The 19,521-nt window shown below is 34.5% G+C and overlaps 1 protein-coding gene across 2 annotated transcripts in view; it reads right to left on the reverse strand.

The window, feature by feature from the left end:
- TEX11 (testis expressed 11) overlaps nt 1-19,521 on the reverse strand; it is a 231,442-nt gene that overhangs the window by 101,822 nt on the left and 110,099 nt on the right. For both annotated transcript variants that reach the window (XM_015080587.3, XM_027053614.2), the window contains exon 16: nt 13,315-13,452. In XM_015080587.3, the coding sequence (XP_014936073.2) occupies nt 13,315-13,452 (138 nt within the window). The remainder of the gene's footprint in view (nt 1-13,314; nt 13,453-19,521) is intronic.

Consider the following 19,521-nt stretch of genomic DNA (forward strand, 5'->3'; position numbering starts at 1 on the left):
ACACAAGTGGGGGAGAGGGAGGGGCAGAGAGAGAGGGAGACACAGAATCTGAAGCCAGCTCTAGACTCCGAGCTGTCAGCACAGAGCCTGACGTGGGGCTCAAACCCACAAACTGCAAAATCATGACCTGAGCTGAAGTTGGATGCTTAACCTTCTGAGCTACCCAGGCACCCCCAAAACAATCTTAAGAAAGATCAAAGCTGGAGGTTTCACAATTTCAGATATCAAAAGATACCACAAAGCTATAGTAATCAAAACAGTATGGTACTGACACACAAACAGAAACATAGGTCAATAGAACAGAATAGAACACTCAGAAATAGACCCACACCTGTATGGTCAATTAATCTATTGACAAAGGAGGTAAGAATATACAATGGGGAAAACAGTCTCTTCAAAAATGATGCTGTGAAAACTAGACAGCTACATGCAAAAGAATGAAACTGGACCACCTTCTTACACTATATACAAAAAATAAAATAGAAATGGATTAAAGACCTAAATGTGAGACCTGAAATCACAAAACTCCTAAAAGAAAACATAGGCAGTAATCTCTTGGACATCAGCCTTAGCAACTATTTATGGATGTGTCTCCTCAAGCAAGGGAAACAAAAGCAAACAAACTATTGGGACTATATCAAAATAAATAGCTTCTGCATAGTAAAAGAAACAACCAAGAAAACTAAAAGGCAACCTATGGAATGGGAAAAGACATTTGCAAATGACATAGCCAATAAAGGGTTAGTATCCAAAATATATAAAGAACTTATATAGCTCAACACCAAAAAACAAACAACCCATTTTTTAAAAATGGGCAGAAAACCTGAATAGATATTCCTCCAAAGAAGACATACAAATGGCCAACAGACACATGAAAAGATAACTCAACATCACTAATTGTCAGGGAAATGAAAATCAAAACCACAATGAGATATCACCTTACATCTGTTAGAATGGCTAGTATTAAAAAGACAAGAATGAACAAGTTTTGGCAAGAAATGTGGAGAAAAGGGAATCCTCATTGCACTGTTGATTGAAATGTTAATTGTTACAGCTCTTGTGGAAAACAGTACAGGGGCTCATCAAAAAAAAAAAACCAGTAATACTATTTTTATAGTAAAAATTAATATATGATCCAACTGTTCCACTACAGGTATTACCTAAATAAAATGAAAAGACTAATTCAAGAAGGTATATGCACCCTTATGTTTACTGCAGCATTATTTACAATAGCTAATATACAGAAGCAACCCAAGTGCTCACTGACAGATGAATAAAGTGGTGTATACAGTGTGTGTGCGTGTGCACACGCACACACACACACACACACACACACACACACACTGGAATATTACTCAATCATAAAAAAGAATGTGGTCTTGCCATTTGCAACAACATGGATGTATCTAAAGGGTATTATGATAAGTGAGGTAAGTCAATCAGAGAAAGATAAATACTACATGATTTCACTTATATGTGAAATCTACAAAACAAACAAAAACAACAAATACTGAGAAGTAACTGGTGGCTGCCAAAGTGTAAGTTGTGGGGGGGGGGAGATGTGCAAAATAGATAAATGCGATTAAGAGGTACAAAGTTCCATTTATAAAATAAGTCATAGTGATGAAAATTACAGCATAGGGAATATGGTCAGTAATATTGTAATAATGTATGGTGACAGACAGTGTCTACACTTATCACGGTCAGCACTGAGTAATTATAGAACTGTTGACTGAATGTGTTGTACACCAGAAGTTAATATAACATTGTATGTTAATTATACTTCAATTATAAAAGGTCAAAACTGTAACCAACCATTTCAAAATGAGGTTGAAAACATTAAGAAAATTATACTAGATATAAAAGAATGGCATAAAATCAGAATTAGAAAAAATCAGGAATGAGGTGTTAGATCTCAGAAAAAATTAGAAGAAATTACTTCAGAAATGAAGACTGACAAAAAGAAATATGAGAGTAATAAATACAGTCAATAATGTCATAAGAACATAGGAAACATTTTAAAATTTAAAAGGAGGAAATTTTTAAAATTAACTAGAATTGAAGATTATATATATTCTACCACAATAAAAGATAAACATTAAAAAAAGAAGACAACCAAAGTGATCTACAGATTCAATGCAAACCCTATGAAAATCTCAATGCCATTTGGTTTTTTGTGTGTGTGTAGAAATAGAAAAACTCATCCTAAAATTCATATGTAATCTTAAGGGACTCTGAGTAGCCAAAAAAACTTGGAAAAAAAAGAACAAACTTGGATGACTCACACTAATTTCAAAACTTAGTACAAAGCTACAGTAATCAAAACAGTGTGGTACTTGCATAAGGACAGACATACAGACCAATGAATTGGAATAGAAAGCCCAGATATAACCCCTCACACATATTTTTTATTAGACTGATAAGACCATTCAATGGAAGGACAGTCTTTTCAACAAATTATGCTGGGAAAATAAGATATTCACACGGAAAAGAATGAAGTCAGATCTTTATTGTACCCCATATATAAAAAGTAACTTAAAATGGATCAAAGACCTACATGTAAAAGTTAAAATTATAAGTCTTAGAAGAAAGCATAAGAGGAAATTATGACATTGGATTTGGTGGTGATTTCCTGGATAAGACACTAAACTAAAAAATAGATACTTAGACTTCATCAGAAGTACAAAATGTTTGTGCTTCAAAGGACATTATTCAAGAAAGGAAAATTACAATCCATAGAATGGGAGAAAATATTTACAAATTATATCTTGATAATAAATTAATATCCAGAATACATAAAGAGCTCCTACAACTTATCAACTAAAAAATAAACAACCCAATTAAAAAATGGGCAGAAAGACTTGGAATTTCTCCAAAGAAGATATACAAATGGCCAATAAGTACATGAAAAGATGCTCAACATCAGTGCTCATTTAGGGAAATGCAAATCAAAATACAAGAGACCACTTCATAACCATTAGGATGGCTATTATCAAAAAACCAGAAATTGATCAGGATGTGGAGAAATTGGGACACTTCTGCTTTCTGGTGGGAATGTAAAATGACATAGCCATCATGTAAAACAGTGGCTATACCTCAAAATGTTAAACATAGAATTACCATATAATCCTAAGTATATATACAAAAGAACTGAATGCAGGGACTCAGATACTTGTATACCTAGCTCATAGCAATTTTATTCACAAAAACTAAAAGGAAGCAACCCAAGGGTTCATCAACAGATGAATGGATAAACAAAAAGTGGTATATACATACAGTGGAATATCACTGAGTCTTAAAAAGTTCGGGAATTCTGATACATTCTACAACACAGACGAACCTTGAGGACATTACACTCTGTGATATAAGCCAGTTACAAATGGACAAATATTGTATGATTCCACTTATATGAGGTAGCTAAAGTAGTCAAAGCCATAGAAACAGAACACATAATTGTGGTTGCCAAGGGTTAAGCAGGGAAGAGATCAAGGAGTTATTGTTTAGTGGACACAGAGTTTCAGTTTTGCATGCTAAAAAGAGTTGTGGAGAGGGATGCAGAATATTGTATATGTACTTAATGCCACAGAACTGTGCATTTAAAAAATGGTTAAGATGGTACATTTTACCATGATTTGAAAAATCAATTACATTTCTATATGTTAGCAATGAACATTTGGAAATTGAAATAATAAAGTAAGACCATTTACTATATCATCAAAAACACGGATTCTTTGGGATAAAGTCAGCAAAATATAAGCAAGATTCTTGTGCTGGAAAGTATAAGATAATGATGAAAGAAATTAAAGAAGACCTAAATAAATAAAATGCTATGCTGTGTTAATGGATTTGAATACAATTCTGTTAAGATGTTAACTGTTTCTTAAATTGACCTAAAGATTCAATGCAATCCCAATAAAAATCCCACCAGACATTTTTTTGTAGTAAATAATAAGCTGATTTTACACTTTATGTGGAAATATAAAGGATTTAGAGTAGTCAAAAGATTCTAAAAAAGAACAAAGTTGAGGACTTACCAACTGGATTTCAAGACTTACTGTAATACAACAATAATCAAGACAGTGAGGTATTATTAGCATAAGGACATATACGAAGAAATCAACGGAATCAACAGAATAGAGTACAGTATACAAAGAAATCAATGGAATCAACAGAATAGAGTACAGAAGCAGATCTCAATATTTATGATCACCTGATATTTGACAAAGGTGCCAAGATAATTCAATTGGGTAAGGACAGTCTTTCAATACTGGTACTAGAAGAACATGGAATCTGTATGGGGGGAAAATGAACCTTAACCTTTATCTCTGTCTCTCTCTTCTTTATGTGCACACACACAAATACACACACACATAGATTAACTCAAAATGGATCACAGGTCTAAAAACAGCTAAAACTATAAAATGCCTATAAGAAAGCATAGAAGAAATGTACAGCCAATGTACAGCCAAGCTTATTAGGACTGCTATAATAAAACATATCAAAAGTGAAAAAAAAGAAAGCACAGAAGAAAAATTCTTTCATCCTGGGGCAAGCAAAGATTTCTAAGGACACAATAAAAAACCGTAACAGAAAATATAATAAATTTGACTTTATTAAAACAAACCCACAACATACCTACTAGAATTATTGAAATTAAAAAGTTGAAAATACCGTATGTTGACAAGGATGTGGATGAACTGGCACCTTCATCCATTGATGGCAGGAATGTAAAATGTAAAACTCCTTTGGAAAACACTTTGGTGGTTTCTTATAAACTTAGAAATATTGTTACCATATAACTCAGCAATTCCACTTCTGGATACTTCCCCAGAGAAATCAAAACAAATATCTATACAGAGACTTCTGCCTTGAATGTTCATAGTAGCATTATACATAATAGCCTCAAACTGGAAACAACCAAAATGTCCACCAATAGATGAATGGATAAACAAATTGTGATATATCCATGGAATACTACTCAGGAATAATAAGGAGCAATCTACTGATATATGTAACAACATGAGTGATTCTCTAAAACATTATGATGAAAGAAGTTAGACCAAAAAAAAGCACAGACTGTATGATTACATGTATATGAAACTCTGTAAATCTAGATAAATCTATAAGTAAATCTAATCAATAGTGATGGATAGTGTATTAGTCATTGCCTGGGGCCGAGAGTAGATGGGGACTGACTTGGAAGGAGAACAAGGGAATCTTCTGAGGTAGTGAAGATATTCTATAACTAGATTGAGGTAGTGGGTATACTGGGGTGGTTTTTAGTGTAAATTATACTTCAATAAATTCAATTTTTAAAGTAAATTAATAATGATTTGTAAGGGCCCCTTTGGTTCTAAAAATTCAACAATCTTTGAACTTATGAACTCCAAAAAATCTTCTTTGACTATTTATAGATTTTGCCAGACTATAATATCTTAGACTGATATGGTTGGAAGATTCTCTTAGTCAAAAAAATTCTTCTGATGCTTGAATCTTCTTTATAACACTCACACCAAGTAGTCAGTCATTCAGCCTCTGCTTAAATACCTTCAGGGAGAGGGAATTTACTATATTTTAAGAAAATCCATTTCAGTTTGGGACAGGTCTAATCATTAGACAGAGTTTCCTTATGATCACCTGAAATCTTACTCCCTATATGTCTCACCCATGGAAATATGCATGAAATAAATATAATTCTTTTGATCATTGGCATTCATTAAAATATTAGGAGGAAGCTATTAATGTTCCTTCTAAATCTTCCATTTTCCAAGTTTAAAATCCCTATCTACTTTTAACTATTCTTCAAGTAAGATGGTTTGAGTGGTCTCACCACCCTGAGTGCCTACCCCTTGGCACTCTATTTAGAGTTTGTCAAAATCATCCTTCAAAAGTGTTGCCTCCTAGTCCTACACAATACTGCAGGTATGCTATAACCAGAGCAGAATACAGGGCGATTACCACTCCTTCACATTTCTATTGACACAACTTAATTTGAATTAATTTTCTTAGCATTATTGGCTTATGTTGAGCTCACAGTCAACTAAAAACAACAAATCTTTTACATGTGCTACTGTTTTTTTTTTAATTTTTTAAATGTTTTATTTATTTTTGAGACAGAGAGAGACAGAGCGTGAACAGGGGAGGGGCAGAGAGAGAGCGAGACACAGAATCCGAAGCAGGCTCTAGGCTCTGAGCTGTAAGCACAGAACCCGACGCGGGGCTGGAACTCACAAACCGCGAGATCATGACCTCAGCCGAAGTTGGATGCTTAACGGACTGAGCCACCCAGGCGCCCCTACCTGTACTACTGTTAAGTGACATTTCATCTATTCTGTTCTTGTACAGTTGTTTTGGGGGATCCAAGTATGGAATATTTTGTTATTCCCATAACTGGGTCTGCATCTTGTTCAAATGGGATCACCATTTCAGCCTATTGAGGTGTGATTATCTATCTGACTCTGTCTTCTGACATATTAGTTACTCTTTTCAGCTTTAGGTCATATGTACGTTCAGTCAGTATTCATAAAGCTTCATCGATATATTCTGATTCTAAATTCATATGATATATATATACCACACTACTTGATATTTGAATGTGTACTTTTATTACTTTGTAATTATGCTGTACATGTAAACTTTGTTTCTACAGTAATACTTTAAGCTGATCTATATAGAAAGGATCATGTATTCTACTTATTCTATAATTCTAGGCACAAATTAGGCATTCAATAAATATTTGTTGACTTGAAACCTCAATTACAGTATTTTTATGGTATACCTGTATCAAGAATGGCTACAACAGAACTTCGTCTCATTTTTACTTGTGTTTTCTTTTATATTCGTACAGATACATTTGTGGGAACGGCTATACCTGCCAAAGCATCACAAAATCAATGAAAAGCTATTATAATAGAAACAAAGTCCACAGTGCCACCTAGTGAACATTACTAGTTTATTTCTTCTGATCACAAGGTCATTTTCAGTCCTACAATGGAATGGCATGATTTTAAAACTCTATATAGTAAATAGAACCAATGTAAAACCAACACATGAGACGTGGTTGTTTTCACTTTAGGTTATATAAATATTCTATAAAAAGTCTTATCTTGTAAGTCTTATCACCACACTGTGCTTTGAGAATGTGCTTTAATATCATCAATCTAGAGTAGTACTAATGATATTTCATGTAGCTAAATTGCAGTTGTTACCTGAGGATGAGATTTCTGCACTGAGTTAAAGAATGCTCAGCTGAATATTACTGTTTACCAAGATCACCAAAATATTACCCATCTCTTAATGAAAATTAAGGTTTTGTTATGATTTGCAACAAAATCTCATTATATCAAGTTCTGATCAATTGCTCCCATACTTAGACCCACTAAGTCTGTCTATTCAAGCCTATGACTTACACAAACCACTTAAAAACTCTCAAAAATGATATAATAAAATTAAGATACTGGACTTAAGGTACTAGAAACTCAGAGTTGATGACTATGAAACTACATAGTTAAATATTGTCTCAAACAAAGTATTGGAGATACTCAGTGGATAATGGCAATGAAAAATATACATTTATATGATTTCAAAAATAAACCAAAGAAATTACCTATATTTAGAATTGCTATCTCAAAAGGATGTTGCTAAATGCATGAACTAAGGAATCTGTAACATAATCTACTAAGAGTTTAGAGGAATATATTCTCCAACTCCTTTGACCCACCCAAATTAACTTCCGAAATATGATTTAGTATTTCATTTTAAAGAAAAATAAAACAAAATGTGTTTCCCTCTTCCAAAAGAAAAAGAAATGAGCTATAGAAAGGAATAATAGGGTGATTTCTAATATAATACAATCTCCTTCAGTTCTGATAATCAAGCACAGATCTTGATCACTTTTAGTTTCCAATTATCAGAAATAGCATGAACAAGTGCAATTACTTTCATCACAAGAAACTGACAGGTATTTATTGAGTTTTTATGACTATTCTTTATGTAATGAGTGTTCACTATGCATTAGGCTCTATGCTAGCTATCAGGGAAAATAAAGGTAAGATATGGTCCCTCCCTCAAGGAAGTGGCAATCTCATAGGGGACTAAGTCAGGTATATAAATAACTAGAACACAAGGCAGAACATAAGCACCTGGGTATAAACAGAAGTGTTACAAAGTTTTAGTGGAAGAGCAAGACTCAGAAATTTCCTTATAAAGCTAAGACTTTCATCAGGACATAGGCTCTGAAAAGGGAAATTTCATAATGTAGGGATGCAGCGAAGAGGTATTTTGCAATGGAGAAGCATGGAAAAGGGTACAGAGGTAGAAAAGCATAGAGCATGGTTAGGAAGCTACAAATAATTCAATTCAGGCTAAACATAGTATACATGTAATGGAAATAAAACAGGATCGTTATTTATGGATTCTGGAGGACATTAGAACTAAGGAATTTGGTCTTTATTTACAAGGAGCCACTGAAGACTATCGAGTGGCTCCCTGTAACTGTTAAAATATTATTCTAATAGTCATAGAGGTGATGAAAGCTTGGATTAGAGTAGTGAGGTAAAGATGGAAGAGGAGTCAGCTGGCAAAAATATTGCAGAGGTAGAATTGATCAGACATGGCACATGATGAATAGAAAAGAAGGAATCCATGAATCTAAAATTTCAGTCTTAGACAAGAGCTGGATATACCCAAAGATAGTATAAAAGTGAATGTGGGCTATGAGAGAGATCAGGGCTAGACATACAGATTTGGGAATGAAGAGTTGAACTAAAACGGATTACTGAGGGTAGAGTGTACAGAAGAAAAAAAAGAGATCAGAGAATAAATTCATTCAACAAATGTTTATTGAAAGCATGGTTGTGGGTGTTAGGGATAAAATAGTGAACAGGATAAACATAGTACTTGCCCTCATCCAATATTTATTTGGTGAAGAGACAGTAACAGAAATAGAGAAAGAATTGTCAGAATAATAAATAGGATTAAGAGAAGATGTCATAGAAGCCAAAGAGAAGGTTTCTAGAAGGATGAAGTGGTTGACAGTATTATACTGTTTTGTTCTAGAGAGATTAGAAGACAAGAAGGACTGAGAAAAGATTAGACTTGATCATTAAAAGGTCACTAGTCTTCAAAAGAGCAGTTTATAGAATCATAGATGTAAAAATCAAGTGGGGAGTAGGTGGTGAGGCCAAAAACCTTAGAGTCAGCCTTGTCTATTCTTTCTCTTCTACCCTGTCTAGTATGTCAGGGAATTCTATCATCTTTACTTTTATAATCTATCCAGAATCTGATCCTGATCCACAATTCTTCTGCACTGGTCCATGCCACCTCATCTCTTGCCTTGTTATTTCAATGGCCTCCAAACTGGTCTCCTTGCTTCCACCCTTGCACCCACCCTAGTCTATCCAACACAGTGGTAAGAGTGATCTTATTAAAATGCAAGTCATATCATGTGATTCCTCTGTCCAAGGCCCCTCAATAGCTTCCCATCTCACTCAGCGTTAATGACATAAATCGTTACAATGAACTACAATGTCTTTCTTATGGGATCTGTTTCCCCACTACTTCCCTGATCACAGCTCCCGCTTTTCCTAATATTACTTCTGTTGCAGCCACATTAGTCCTTTTGCTATCCCTCAAATACCCCAGGTATGCTCCTATCCCCACAACCTTTGCACTTTGAATTCCCACTATTTGGACTGCTGTTTTTTCAGATATCCACATAGCCAGATCCCTCACTTCCTCAGGTCTCTATTCAAAAGCCACCTTCTCCCTGAGGCCTTCCTTGGCCACTGTTATCTAAAATTTCAACTTTTCATTCCTCTTCTAAAATATTTAATGCCACCCTTTCCTGCTTAGTTTTCTCCTTAACACTTACCACTATTTAATATAACAGGGTCAGAAAACGATGGCATTTGGGCCACTTCTAGACCACCATCTATTTTTGTACAGTCCACAAACTAAGAAGGGTTATACATTTTTGAAAGGTTGAAAAAATTCCAAAGAAGAATAATATTTTATTACACATGAAAATTATATGAAATTCAAATTTCAGTGTTCCTAAGCAAGTTTTATTACAACACAACCATGCCAAATTGTTTACATATGGTCTACAATTGCTTTCATGGTACAAAATCAGAGTTGAGTATTTACAACAAAGGCTGTATGGCCTAGAAAACCTAAAATATTTACTAACTGGTTCTTTACAGAAAATTTGTTGACCTCTGTAATATACCATAATATTCATCTTTTTATTGTCTGTCTCTCCTAGTAGAACGATAAACTCCATGGGTATAGGTGTTTATGTCTACTTTGTTCATTACTATACTCCAATGCCTAGGACAGTACTTAATGTATAATAGTCAATAAACATTTTTTAATAAATGGACACTAAAAAAATGTCAGCATTAATTTTAGGTTAAAAATATTGGTGAAAAAAGGAAGGACAAAGAGAGAACTGTAATTTGAGTAGGATGACAAGAATGAAGAAAGGTTTCTGAATAAAAAAGACCTCAAAATAACTGTAGTGACAAGGAAAGAAATAGTTGAGAGAAAAATATTAAAGAGCTAAAGTGAGATTGGTAGAGAAGGTTTCCAGAGAACGTTCTTTCTAAGAGATAAGGAAGAAAGAGTAAAGAGATGAGTAAAGAAAGGAGAAGTTGATGAAGTTCATGTTAGTGGCTCCAAGTTCAGACACTTACAAGATAAAGTTTTTTTTTTTAATTTTTTAATGTTTATTTATTTATTTTTGAGACAGAGAGAGACAGAGCACAAGCAGGGGAGGAGTAGAGAGAGAGGGAGACACAGAATCCAGGAGAGAGGGAGACACAGAATCCAAAACAGGCTCCAGGCTCTGAGCTGTCAGCACAGAGCCCGACACGGGGCTCGAACTCACACACCATGAGATCATGACCTGAGCCAAAGCTGGACGCTCAACTGACTGAGCCACCCAGGCACGCCACAAGATAAAAGTTTTTTTTTTTTTTAAGATAAAGTTGTTTGATAAAGGGAAGGGTAAGGTATGGGGGCTTAAAGACAAAAAAATCCTGGAATCACCATTGTGAGGAATAAGACAGAAAGTTAACAAGAGTCCATTTTACAGAGTGCCTAGCTGAAAAACTATGAAATTTTAGCAGATCCAATAAACATGGTTTCATAAATTTCCTGAATAGCATTCAAACAGCTCAAGGGAAGGAGTGAAAAACAAAAAGCAGACGATGAAAATTAACAAGGTGGGAACAGTAAAATAGTAAAATATAATGGACTGTGTTACTTCTTTTCACCTTTCTGTCTTAGTGCATAGGAGAGTATTCCTTACATATGAAGGGTACCAAATCAATGTTTAAGTTCAAGACAGGAAGGATGAAAGAGAAAAATACACTAACAGTAATCAAACAAGATTACATTGATCATACTGAAAATAACCTTTGGCTTCACCACCAATCTGGCCTTAAGTGATATAATTGCATACTGAACATACACTATTAGGATGGGCCTGGTTTCCTGCTCTCTTCTTCTTCCCCTTCTACCAATACCATCTGAACTCCAAATTATAGACTAAGTCCTACATTAGGCTCTAGGATCAAACTTCATATTTGTTGGAGGAGACTTAAGAAGCACTGCTTCGAGGTGCCTGGCTGGCTCAATTGGTGGAACATGTGGCTCTTGATCTCAGTGTCTTGAGTTCGAGCCCTACATTGTGTATAGATTACTTAAAAAAAAAAAAAAAAAAAGAAGCACTGCTTCAAGTCTTAAAAGATTGTGTCTACTCACTTCATATTCTCCTAGGAACTGCATCCCAGCCTGTCCTGCTATTCCTGACCTTTAAAACAGCCTTGTATTCTCATCCCTTTAGGTTTGGAACTCTACCTTGCTCTTTCTAGTCTGTCTACGTAAAGATTTGAGTTCTGCCTTTGAATCCAAATCTCTATGGCTGAAGACCTGTTCCCTGCTGATATATGATACCAACTATTTGCATGCCTAACTTATAGAATATTTCCAACACTTAGATTTTCTTCCTTGCCATGATCTGTTTATCTGCCTATTAAGATACCCTGATGCCAACTGCTTGGTTGAATCAAAGGCAACTACGTCTTGTTCACGTCTGTAACCTCAGAGGCTATCATAGTATCTTGTGCTGTGCCCTTTCCATTGGTATTAGCTGAACAGATATCCTTCCTTGGTGTGAAAATGCAACCATCCCCCACAAATGGCATGTCTGGCTCCAGGTGCAGGTCCTTCGCAATCTGCCAGGCCAACATAAATCATGGAAGTTACAGTAACTTTCTTATCACCTTCTTTAAGTCTTCAAGTAAGCAGTAAGCAACTATCTTTCTGAAATAGTTAATAGTATCCTATGCAGAAATATAATGAATTAGGTAACAAAATCTGTGTGATAACTTTTTCAGGACTTTCAGTAAACAGTAGTCAACTGTCTTTCTGAAACACTTAAGTGCTAGCCTGTGCTGAAATATCATGAACTAAGTAACATTTCAACTTCTCTTCTAGAACTATGAATTTTGAATATATAAACTAAATGGTAAATATTCTTTTGAAAGAAAATTTGAAGTATTTAGTCAAACAAACAACCCCTCAAAGTAAACAAAAACTCAAAGAAAATGTCTGGAATTACAACCCTTAATCACATATTCCCCCCTAAACTTATCATTAAAACCTGAAAAGCAACAAAGGCCTTCATATTTTATCTGGGTCCACACTTGTCCTTTTCACCTGTTCTTCCACAAGCCAATACCCTTCCCCAATATGTGCATACTACATGATACCCAAAGGAAGAAATGTCCCAATTGCTTTGGGAAATATGAATGGTTTATCCTTAAATAAGTTGTTTTCTTATTCACCTCCTAGAATTTTGTCCTGATAAGCAATCAAATGCTAAACATTTTCTAGAGTGGTTGTATAGGCAACAGGTTACCCAGTAAGTAAAAGACCATTTTATACAAGTATTTTCCCACACTGAATGTTTGACCAATAAAAGCATACCTTATAATTTAGTCTGTTTCAAAGGACAATGTTGCAAATGGTTAGTAGCAGACAACTTTGCTTAAAAGTTCCAATGATATATTACTTTTCAGAAAAAGGTGCCAACCCCCCCTCCCCCAGTAACTAATGGAATTAATGGTTTTCCTAATTCTCTCCTTCTGGGAAGTCCCAATCAGGAAAATATCAATTTGAGTTTATCTTATATGAAGAAACTCTCAGACATCCTAACCTAATAGCCAAGATGTCACACCAAACTGTGTCTATCTCTCTGCCATTGCACATGACATTTTCTGCCACTGAAAAATAGATAAATCAAAGGACCTTATCAAGTTGTTTCAAATGCAGGTAACAGGAAGCCATATTCCTCTGCAGCTTGGCCAAGTCCAGATCCGTTTTATCGATTGCATAAAATCTCAGAGAATAATGGTACCAGTTTAGGGCTTCAGCATAATTTTGTACCTGAAGTTTAAAAAGAAATAAGAAAATTTTGTACCTGAAGTTTAAAAAGAAATAAGAAAATTACAGAGGTATCTCCACATTTGACCTTAATTTTTCTAAGTCACCTCTAGAAAAAAAACAAAAGATTGTTTTATTTTCCTTTTCAGGCAACAAAACCACAACACCCTCTCTAGTTGAGCTATAAGTAAATTTTATGATCCATCTGGATCAGTGTAAGTTACAGATAAAGTGGCAATCAATATTCTCTCCTTTCCCCATATTAGAAATTTCACAGAAACCATCAACAAAACTAAAAGGCAACCTATGGAATGGGAGAAAATATCTGCAAACCACATAGTCAATAGAGGGTTAACATTCAAAATATACAAAGAAGTCCTACAACTCAATAGTAAAAAAAAAATCCAATTTAAAAATGGGCAAAGGATCTGAATAGACATTTTTCCAAAGAAGACATATAAATGGTCACCAGGTTCAAGAAAAGGTGCTCAACATCACTAATCTTTCAGAAAATGCAAATCAAAACCACAATGAGATGTCATCCATCTCACATCAAAAACTGCTATCATCAAAAAGCAAGATAATAAATGTTAGTGAAGATGTGGAGAAAAGGGAAACCTTGTATGATATTGGTGGGAATGTAAAATGGTAGGATCACCATGGAAAATAGTATCGAGGTTTCTCAAGGAATTAAAATTAGAACTACCATATGATCCAGCAATCCCACTTCATTATGTGAAAGAGATACCTGTACTCCCATGTTAAATATTCACAATTAGTCAAGCTATAAAAAACCCAAGTGTCCATTTACTGATGAACAGATAAAGAAAATATGGTATATGTATGTCATAGAATCTTATTCAGCCATAAAAAAGAGGGAAATCCTGCCATTTGAGACAAGGATGAACCTGGAGGACTAGTATACTAGGTGAAATAAGCCAGAAAGAGACAAATATTTCATGTGACCACTTATATGTGGAATCTTAAAACAAACAGTCAAACTCATAGAAACAGAGAGTACAATAGTGGTTGTGAGGGGAAGGGGTAGGGGAAATGGGTAGAGGTTGGTAAAATGGTACAAACTTTCAGTTATAAGATGAAAAAAGCCTGAAGATCTAATGTATAATATGGTGACTATAGCTGATAATACTGTATTGTATAACTGAGTTTTGCTAAGAGAGTAGGACTTAAGTGTTCTCGCCAGAAAAGGGTGACAAATATGTTAATTAAATCAATGGTTAGAACTCTTTCACAATGTATACATATACCTAACCAAATCATATTGTACACTTATATATAGTTTTCTCAATTTTACCTCAATAAATTTTTAAAAAGAAACGTCACATGTAGGATGAAAAGTCTGAGGGGTAATGAACTACCCTAGAAAACTCAAAATCTAATTTTTAAGTTATTAAAATGACAGTGACAAAAATTTTAAAAGAGAATATCCATAATTCACCATGCTAATACATCTGTTTTTATTTTTCTACATTCCATTTTAACTTTGTCCTTCTGTATTTGTATATAGTTGCAATCATAGCTTATGTTAGAGTTTCATGTCCTATTCTTTCCATTTGACTTTGTTTTGTAAATGTTAAACTATGTTATTATGGGGTCTCAACAGTTGTCAATTTAAGGAATATTTACATTAAGTTAATATGCAATGATTTTCTTAATATTGGATATCTCATTGATTTCTAGGTTTTCACTCTTATAATAAAATGCCACTGTGTTTTTGTAGAACGTTTGTTTTGCTTTTTTTTCACTTTTGAGGCACCAAGAAATTTTCAGTGGTAAGACACCATTAGGAAAAATGATAGAAATAACCTGGATAACTTTTTTTTAAGCTAAGAAAATTCGGATTGCTCATGCACACTAAGGTAAGGAAGATGAGTCCCTTGGACCCTCTATCATGAAGCTTCACATTTTTTAATGAAGAACAAGAGCCATTAGGACCCAAATGGAATAAAACACTCTTCAACTGGAAACAGCTATACTGTGTAGCTCCAACATTGCCTTTGACTATTTAGAATTAAGATTATATTCTTCTCCAGGGATGGAAGTGGGAGTTTAAAAATAAACATCCTGCAAGACTGGAAAATGAGGGGAAGGATACAGAATAATAGAAGAGAATTCTGAAGTAATTTTACATCTGCTCAGTAAAGAAATACAGGCCCTCTAAAAGAAAACAAGAATGCCATTCTATTTTGCAGTACCTGATTTTATGGAGTAAAAGAAGACATTTTGATATATGAATACATTGTGAAATAATCACCACAATCAAGCTAATTAACATATCCACCACCTCAAATAGTTACCTTTTTTGTGGTGAAAACACCTAAAAATTATTCTCTTAGCAAATTCCAAGTACACAATACATTATTATAATTATAGGCATCATGAAGTAACTTAGGTCTCTGTAACTTATTCATTCAAAAACTGAAGTTTGTATCTTTTGACCAACATACCCCCAATTCCCAAACCCTGATAACTACCATTCTATTCTGTTTTTAGGAGTTTGAATTATTTATTTATTTATTTATTTTTAATTTTTTAAAAATGTTTATTTTTGAGAGAGAGAGAGAGAGAGAGAGAGAGAGAGAGAGAGAGAGAGAGGTGGAGCACAAGCAGGGGAGGGGCAGAGAGAGAGGGAGACACAGAATCCAAAGCAGGCTTTAGGCTCTGTGCTGTGCCTGACGCAGGCTCGAATTCATGAACCACAAGATAATGACCTGAGCTGAAGGTGGACACTCAAGCAACTAAGCCACCTAGGCGCCCTGAGTTTGACTCTTTTAGATTCCACATATAAACTGAGATCACACAGTATATGTCTTTCTGTGTCTGTCTTACTTCACTTAGCATAATGTCTTCCAGATTCATCTGTGTTGTTACAAATGACAGGTTTTCCTGTAGATATTTTGGGTAGTATGAATATTTTAACACTATTAATTCTTCCAATCTGCAAACACAAGATATCTTTCCATTTATCTGTGTCTTCAATTTCTTTCATCAATGTCTTACAGTTTTCAGTGTACAGATCTTTCATCTCCTTGGTTAAATTTATTTTTAAGTATTTTAGATGCCATGTTAAATGGGATTGTTTTCTTAGTTTCTTTTTCAGATAGTTCATGGATTATACCTAAAAGGGCAACTAATTTTTGTATATTGATTTCATATCCTGCAACTTCACTGAATTTCTTCAGCAGTTTTATTTGGTGGAGTCTTTAAGGTTTTCTATATATAATATTACGTCATCTGTAAACACAATTTTGCTTCTTCCTTTCCAATTTGAATGCCTTTTATTTATTTTTCTTGCCTAAATGATCTGGTTAGGACCTTCAATACTATGTTGAATAGAGGTGGTAAGAATGAACATCCTTGTCTAGTTCCTGATCTTTGATGAAAAGTTTTCCATTTTTCACCATGGAGTATGATGTTACCTGTGGGCTTGTCATGTAAGGCCTTTATTATGTTGAGGTACATTCCTTTTACACCTAATTTGTTGAGTTTTCATAATGTAAGGATGCTGAATTCTGTGAAATGTTTTTTCTGCATTTATTGAGATAATCATATGATTTTTATTCTTCATTCTGTTCAATGTGATGTATCATATTTACTGACTTGCAGATGTTAAACCATCCTTGCATTCCAGAGGAAAATCCTGCTTGGTCATTGGGTAAAATCCTTTAAAAATGCTGTGGAATTCAGTTTGCTTGTATTGTGTTGAGGGTTTTGTTCATCAGGGATATTGGCCTGTAGTTACCTTTTCTTGTAGTGTCCTTGTCTGGCTTTGTCAGGTCAATGTTGGCCATGTAAAATTAGTTTGGAAGTGTCTGGAATAAGTGTGAGTTTGAGAACAAATTGGCATTAATTCTTCTTCAAATGTTTGGTAGAATTTTACCAGCGAAACCATTTCGTAGTAGCCATTACTTCATTGGGAGATTTTTGATTACTGATTCAATCTCCTTAAATCATTATTATCTGTTCACATTTTCTATTTGTTCATGATTCAACCTAGATACATTGTATATTTCTAGAAATTTATGCATTTCTTCTAAGTTATCCAATTTGTTGTCATATAATTGTTCACTATAGCTTCTTATAATCCTTTGTATTTATGTGGTATCAATTGTAATGTTTCCCCTTTCATTTCTAATTTTATTTGAGTTTGCTGTCTTTTTTTCCTGGTTAGTCTAGCTAAACATTTGTCAATTTCATTTATCTTTTCAAAAAACCAACTCTCATTTTCACTGAAATTTTCTACTGTTTTTTAAATCTCTATTTCATTCATTTCTGCTCCTGCTTTTTGTTGTTTCCTTCCTTCTGCTATCTTTGGGCTTATTCTTTTTCTAGTTCCTTGAGGTATAAAGTTAGGTTGTTTATTGTTTTTATTTCTATTTTAATTCTAGTGTAGTTACCTTGCAGTGTTCTATTAGTTTCACGTGTACAATACAGTGCTTCGACAATTCCGTGCATCACCCAGTACTGATCATGACAACTGCAGTCCTTAATTCCCATCACCTATTTCACCTGTGGCTACAAACACCTATCCCCCCACATACCACCCTTTAGATAACAATCATTTTGTTCTCTATAGTTAAGAGTTTGTTTCTTGGTTTGTCTCTCTTTTTTTCCCCTTTGCTCACTTGCTTTGTCTCTTAAATTCCACATATAAGTGAAATCATATGGTGTTTGTCTTTCCCTGCCTGACTTATTTCACTTAGCATAATACTCTCTAGTTCCATCCATGTCATTGCAAATGGCAAGATCCCATTCTTTTTTATGGCTGATTAATATCCCATTGTATATATATACCACTTTTTCTTTATCCATTCATCTATCAATGGACACTTGGGCTGCTTCCACAATTTGGTTATTGTAAATAATGCTGTTATTATTTACAGTAATAGGTGCATTCATCGCTTTGAATTAGTGTTTTTATATTTTTTGGATAGATACCCAGTAGTGTGATTACTGGTTAGTAGGGTAGTTCTATTATTCACTTTTTAAGGAACCACCATACCATTCTCCAGGGCAGCTGTACCATTCCCGCAAACAGTGAAAGAGGGTTCCTTTTTCTCCACATCCTCACCAACACTTGTGGTTTCTCATCTTTTTTACTTTACCCATTTTGAAAGGTGTGAAGTGGTGTCTCATTATAGTTTTGATTTGCATTTCCCTGATGATGAGTGATGTTGAGCATCTTTTCATGTGTTTGCTGGCCATCTGGATGTCTTCTTTGGAGAAATGTCTCTTCATGTCTTCTGTCCATTTTTAGCTGGATTATTTGCGGGGAGACTGAGTTGTATCACTTCTTTATATATATTTTGGATACTAACCTTTTAATGGATATGTCATTTACAAGTATCTTCTCCCATTCCAAAGATTGCCTTTTAGTTTTGTCAACTGTTTCCTTTGCTATGCAGATTCTTTTTATTTTGATGCAGTCCCAATAGTTTATTTTTGGTTTTGTTTTCCTTGCTTCAGGAGACATATCTAGAAAAATGTTGCTACCACCAATGTCAGATAAATTACTGCCTGTGTTTTTGAGTATTCTTAAGTTTTTTTTTTTTTAAGGTAAGCTCTACACTCAACATGGGATTTGAATTCACAATCCCAGTATCAAGAGTCACATGTTTCACTGAGTCAGCCAGGCACACGTATTCTTTACTTTCCAAAACAAAAACAAAAAAAAACTTGTCTGAAGTTTCAAATTTTTCTACAATAAACCTGGATTCTTTTGTAAAGAGAAAAAATATTACTACTTTTTGGCATTTTTATTGCACAATACCTATTTAAAAAGCAGTTTTAGGTTTGGGGCACCTGGGTGGCTCAGTCAGTTGAGTGTCTGACTCTTGGTTTCGGCTCAAGTCATGATCCCAGGGTCATGATATTAAGCCCTGTGTCGGATTCCATGGAGAGCATGGAGCCTGCTTGGGATTTTCTCTCTCTCTCTCTCCATCTGCTCTCCACCCCAGCTTGTGAGCTCTCTCTCTCTAATAAATAAGTTAATAAAAATTTTTTTTAAAAACAAGAGTTTTTAGATTCACAGAAAAATTGAGAGGAAATGTA

The sequence above is a fragment of the Acinonyx jubatus genome, chromosome X (assembly GCF_027475565.1).
Source record: "Acinonyx jubatus isolate Ajub_Pintada_27869175 chromosome X, VMU_Ajub_asm_v1.0, whole genome shotgun sequence".
Lineage (NCBI taxonomy): Eukaryota > Metazoa > Chordata > Mammalia > Carnivora > Felidae > Acinonyx > Acinonyx jubatus.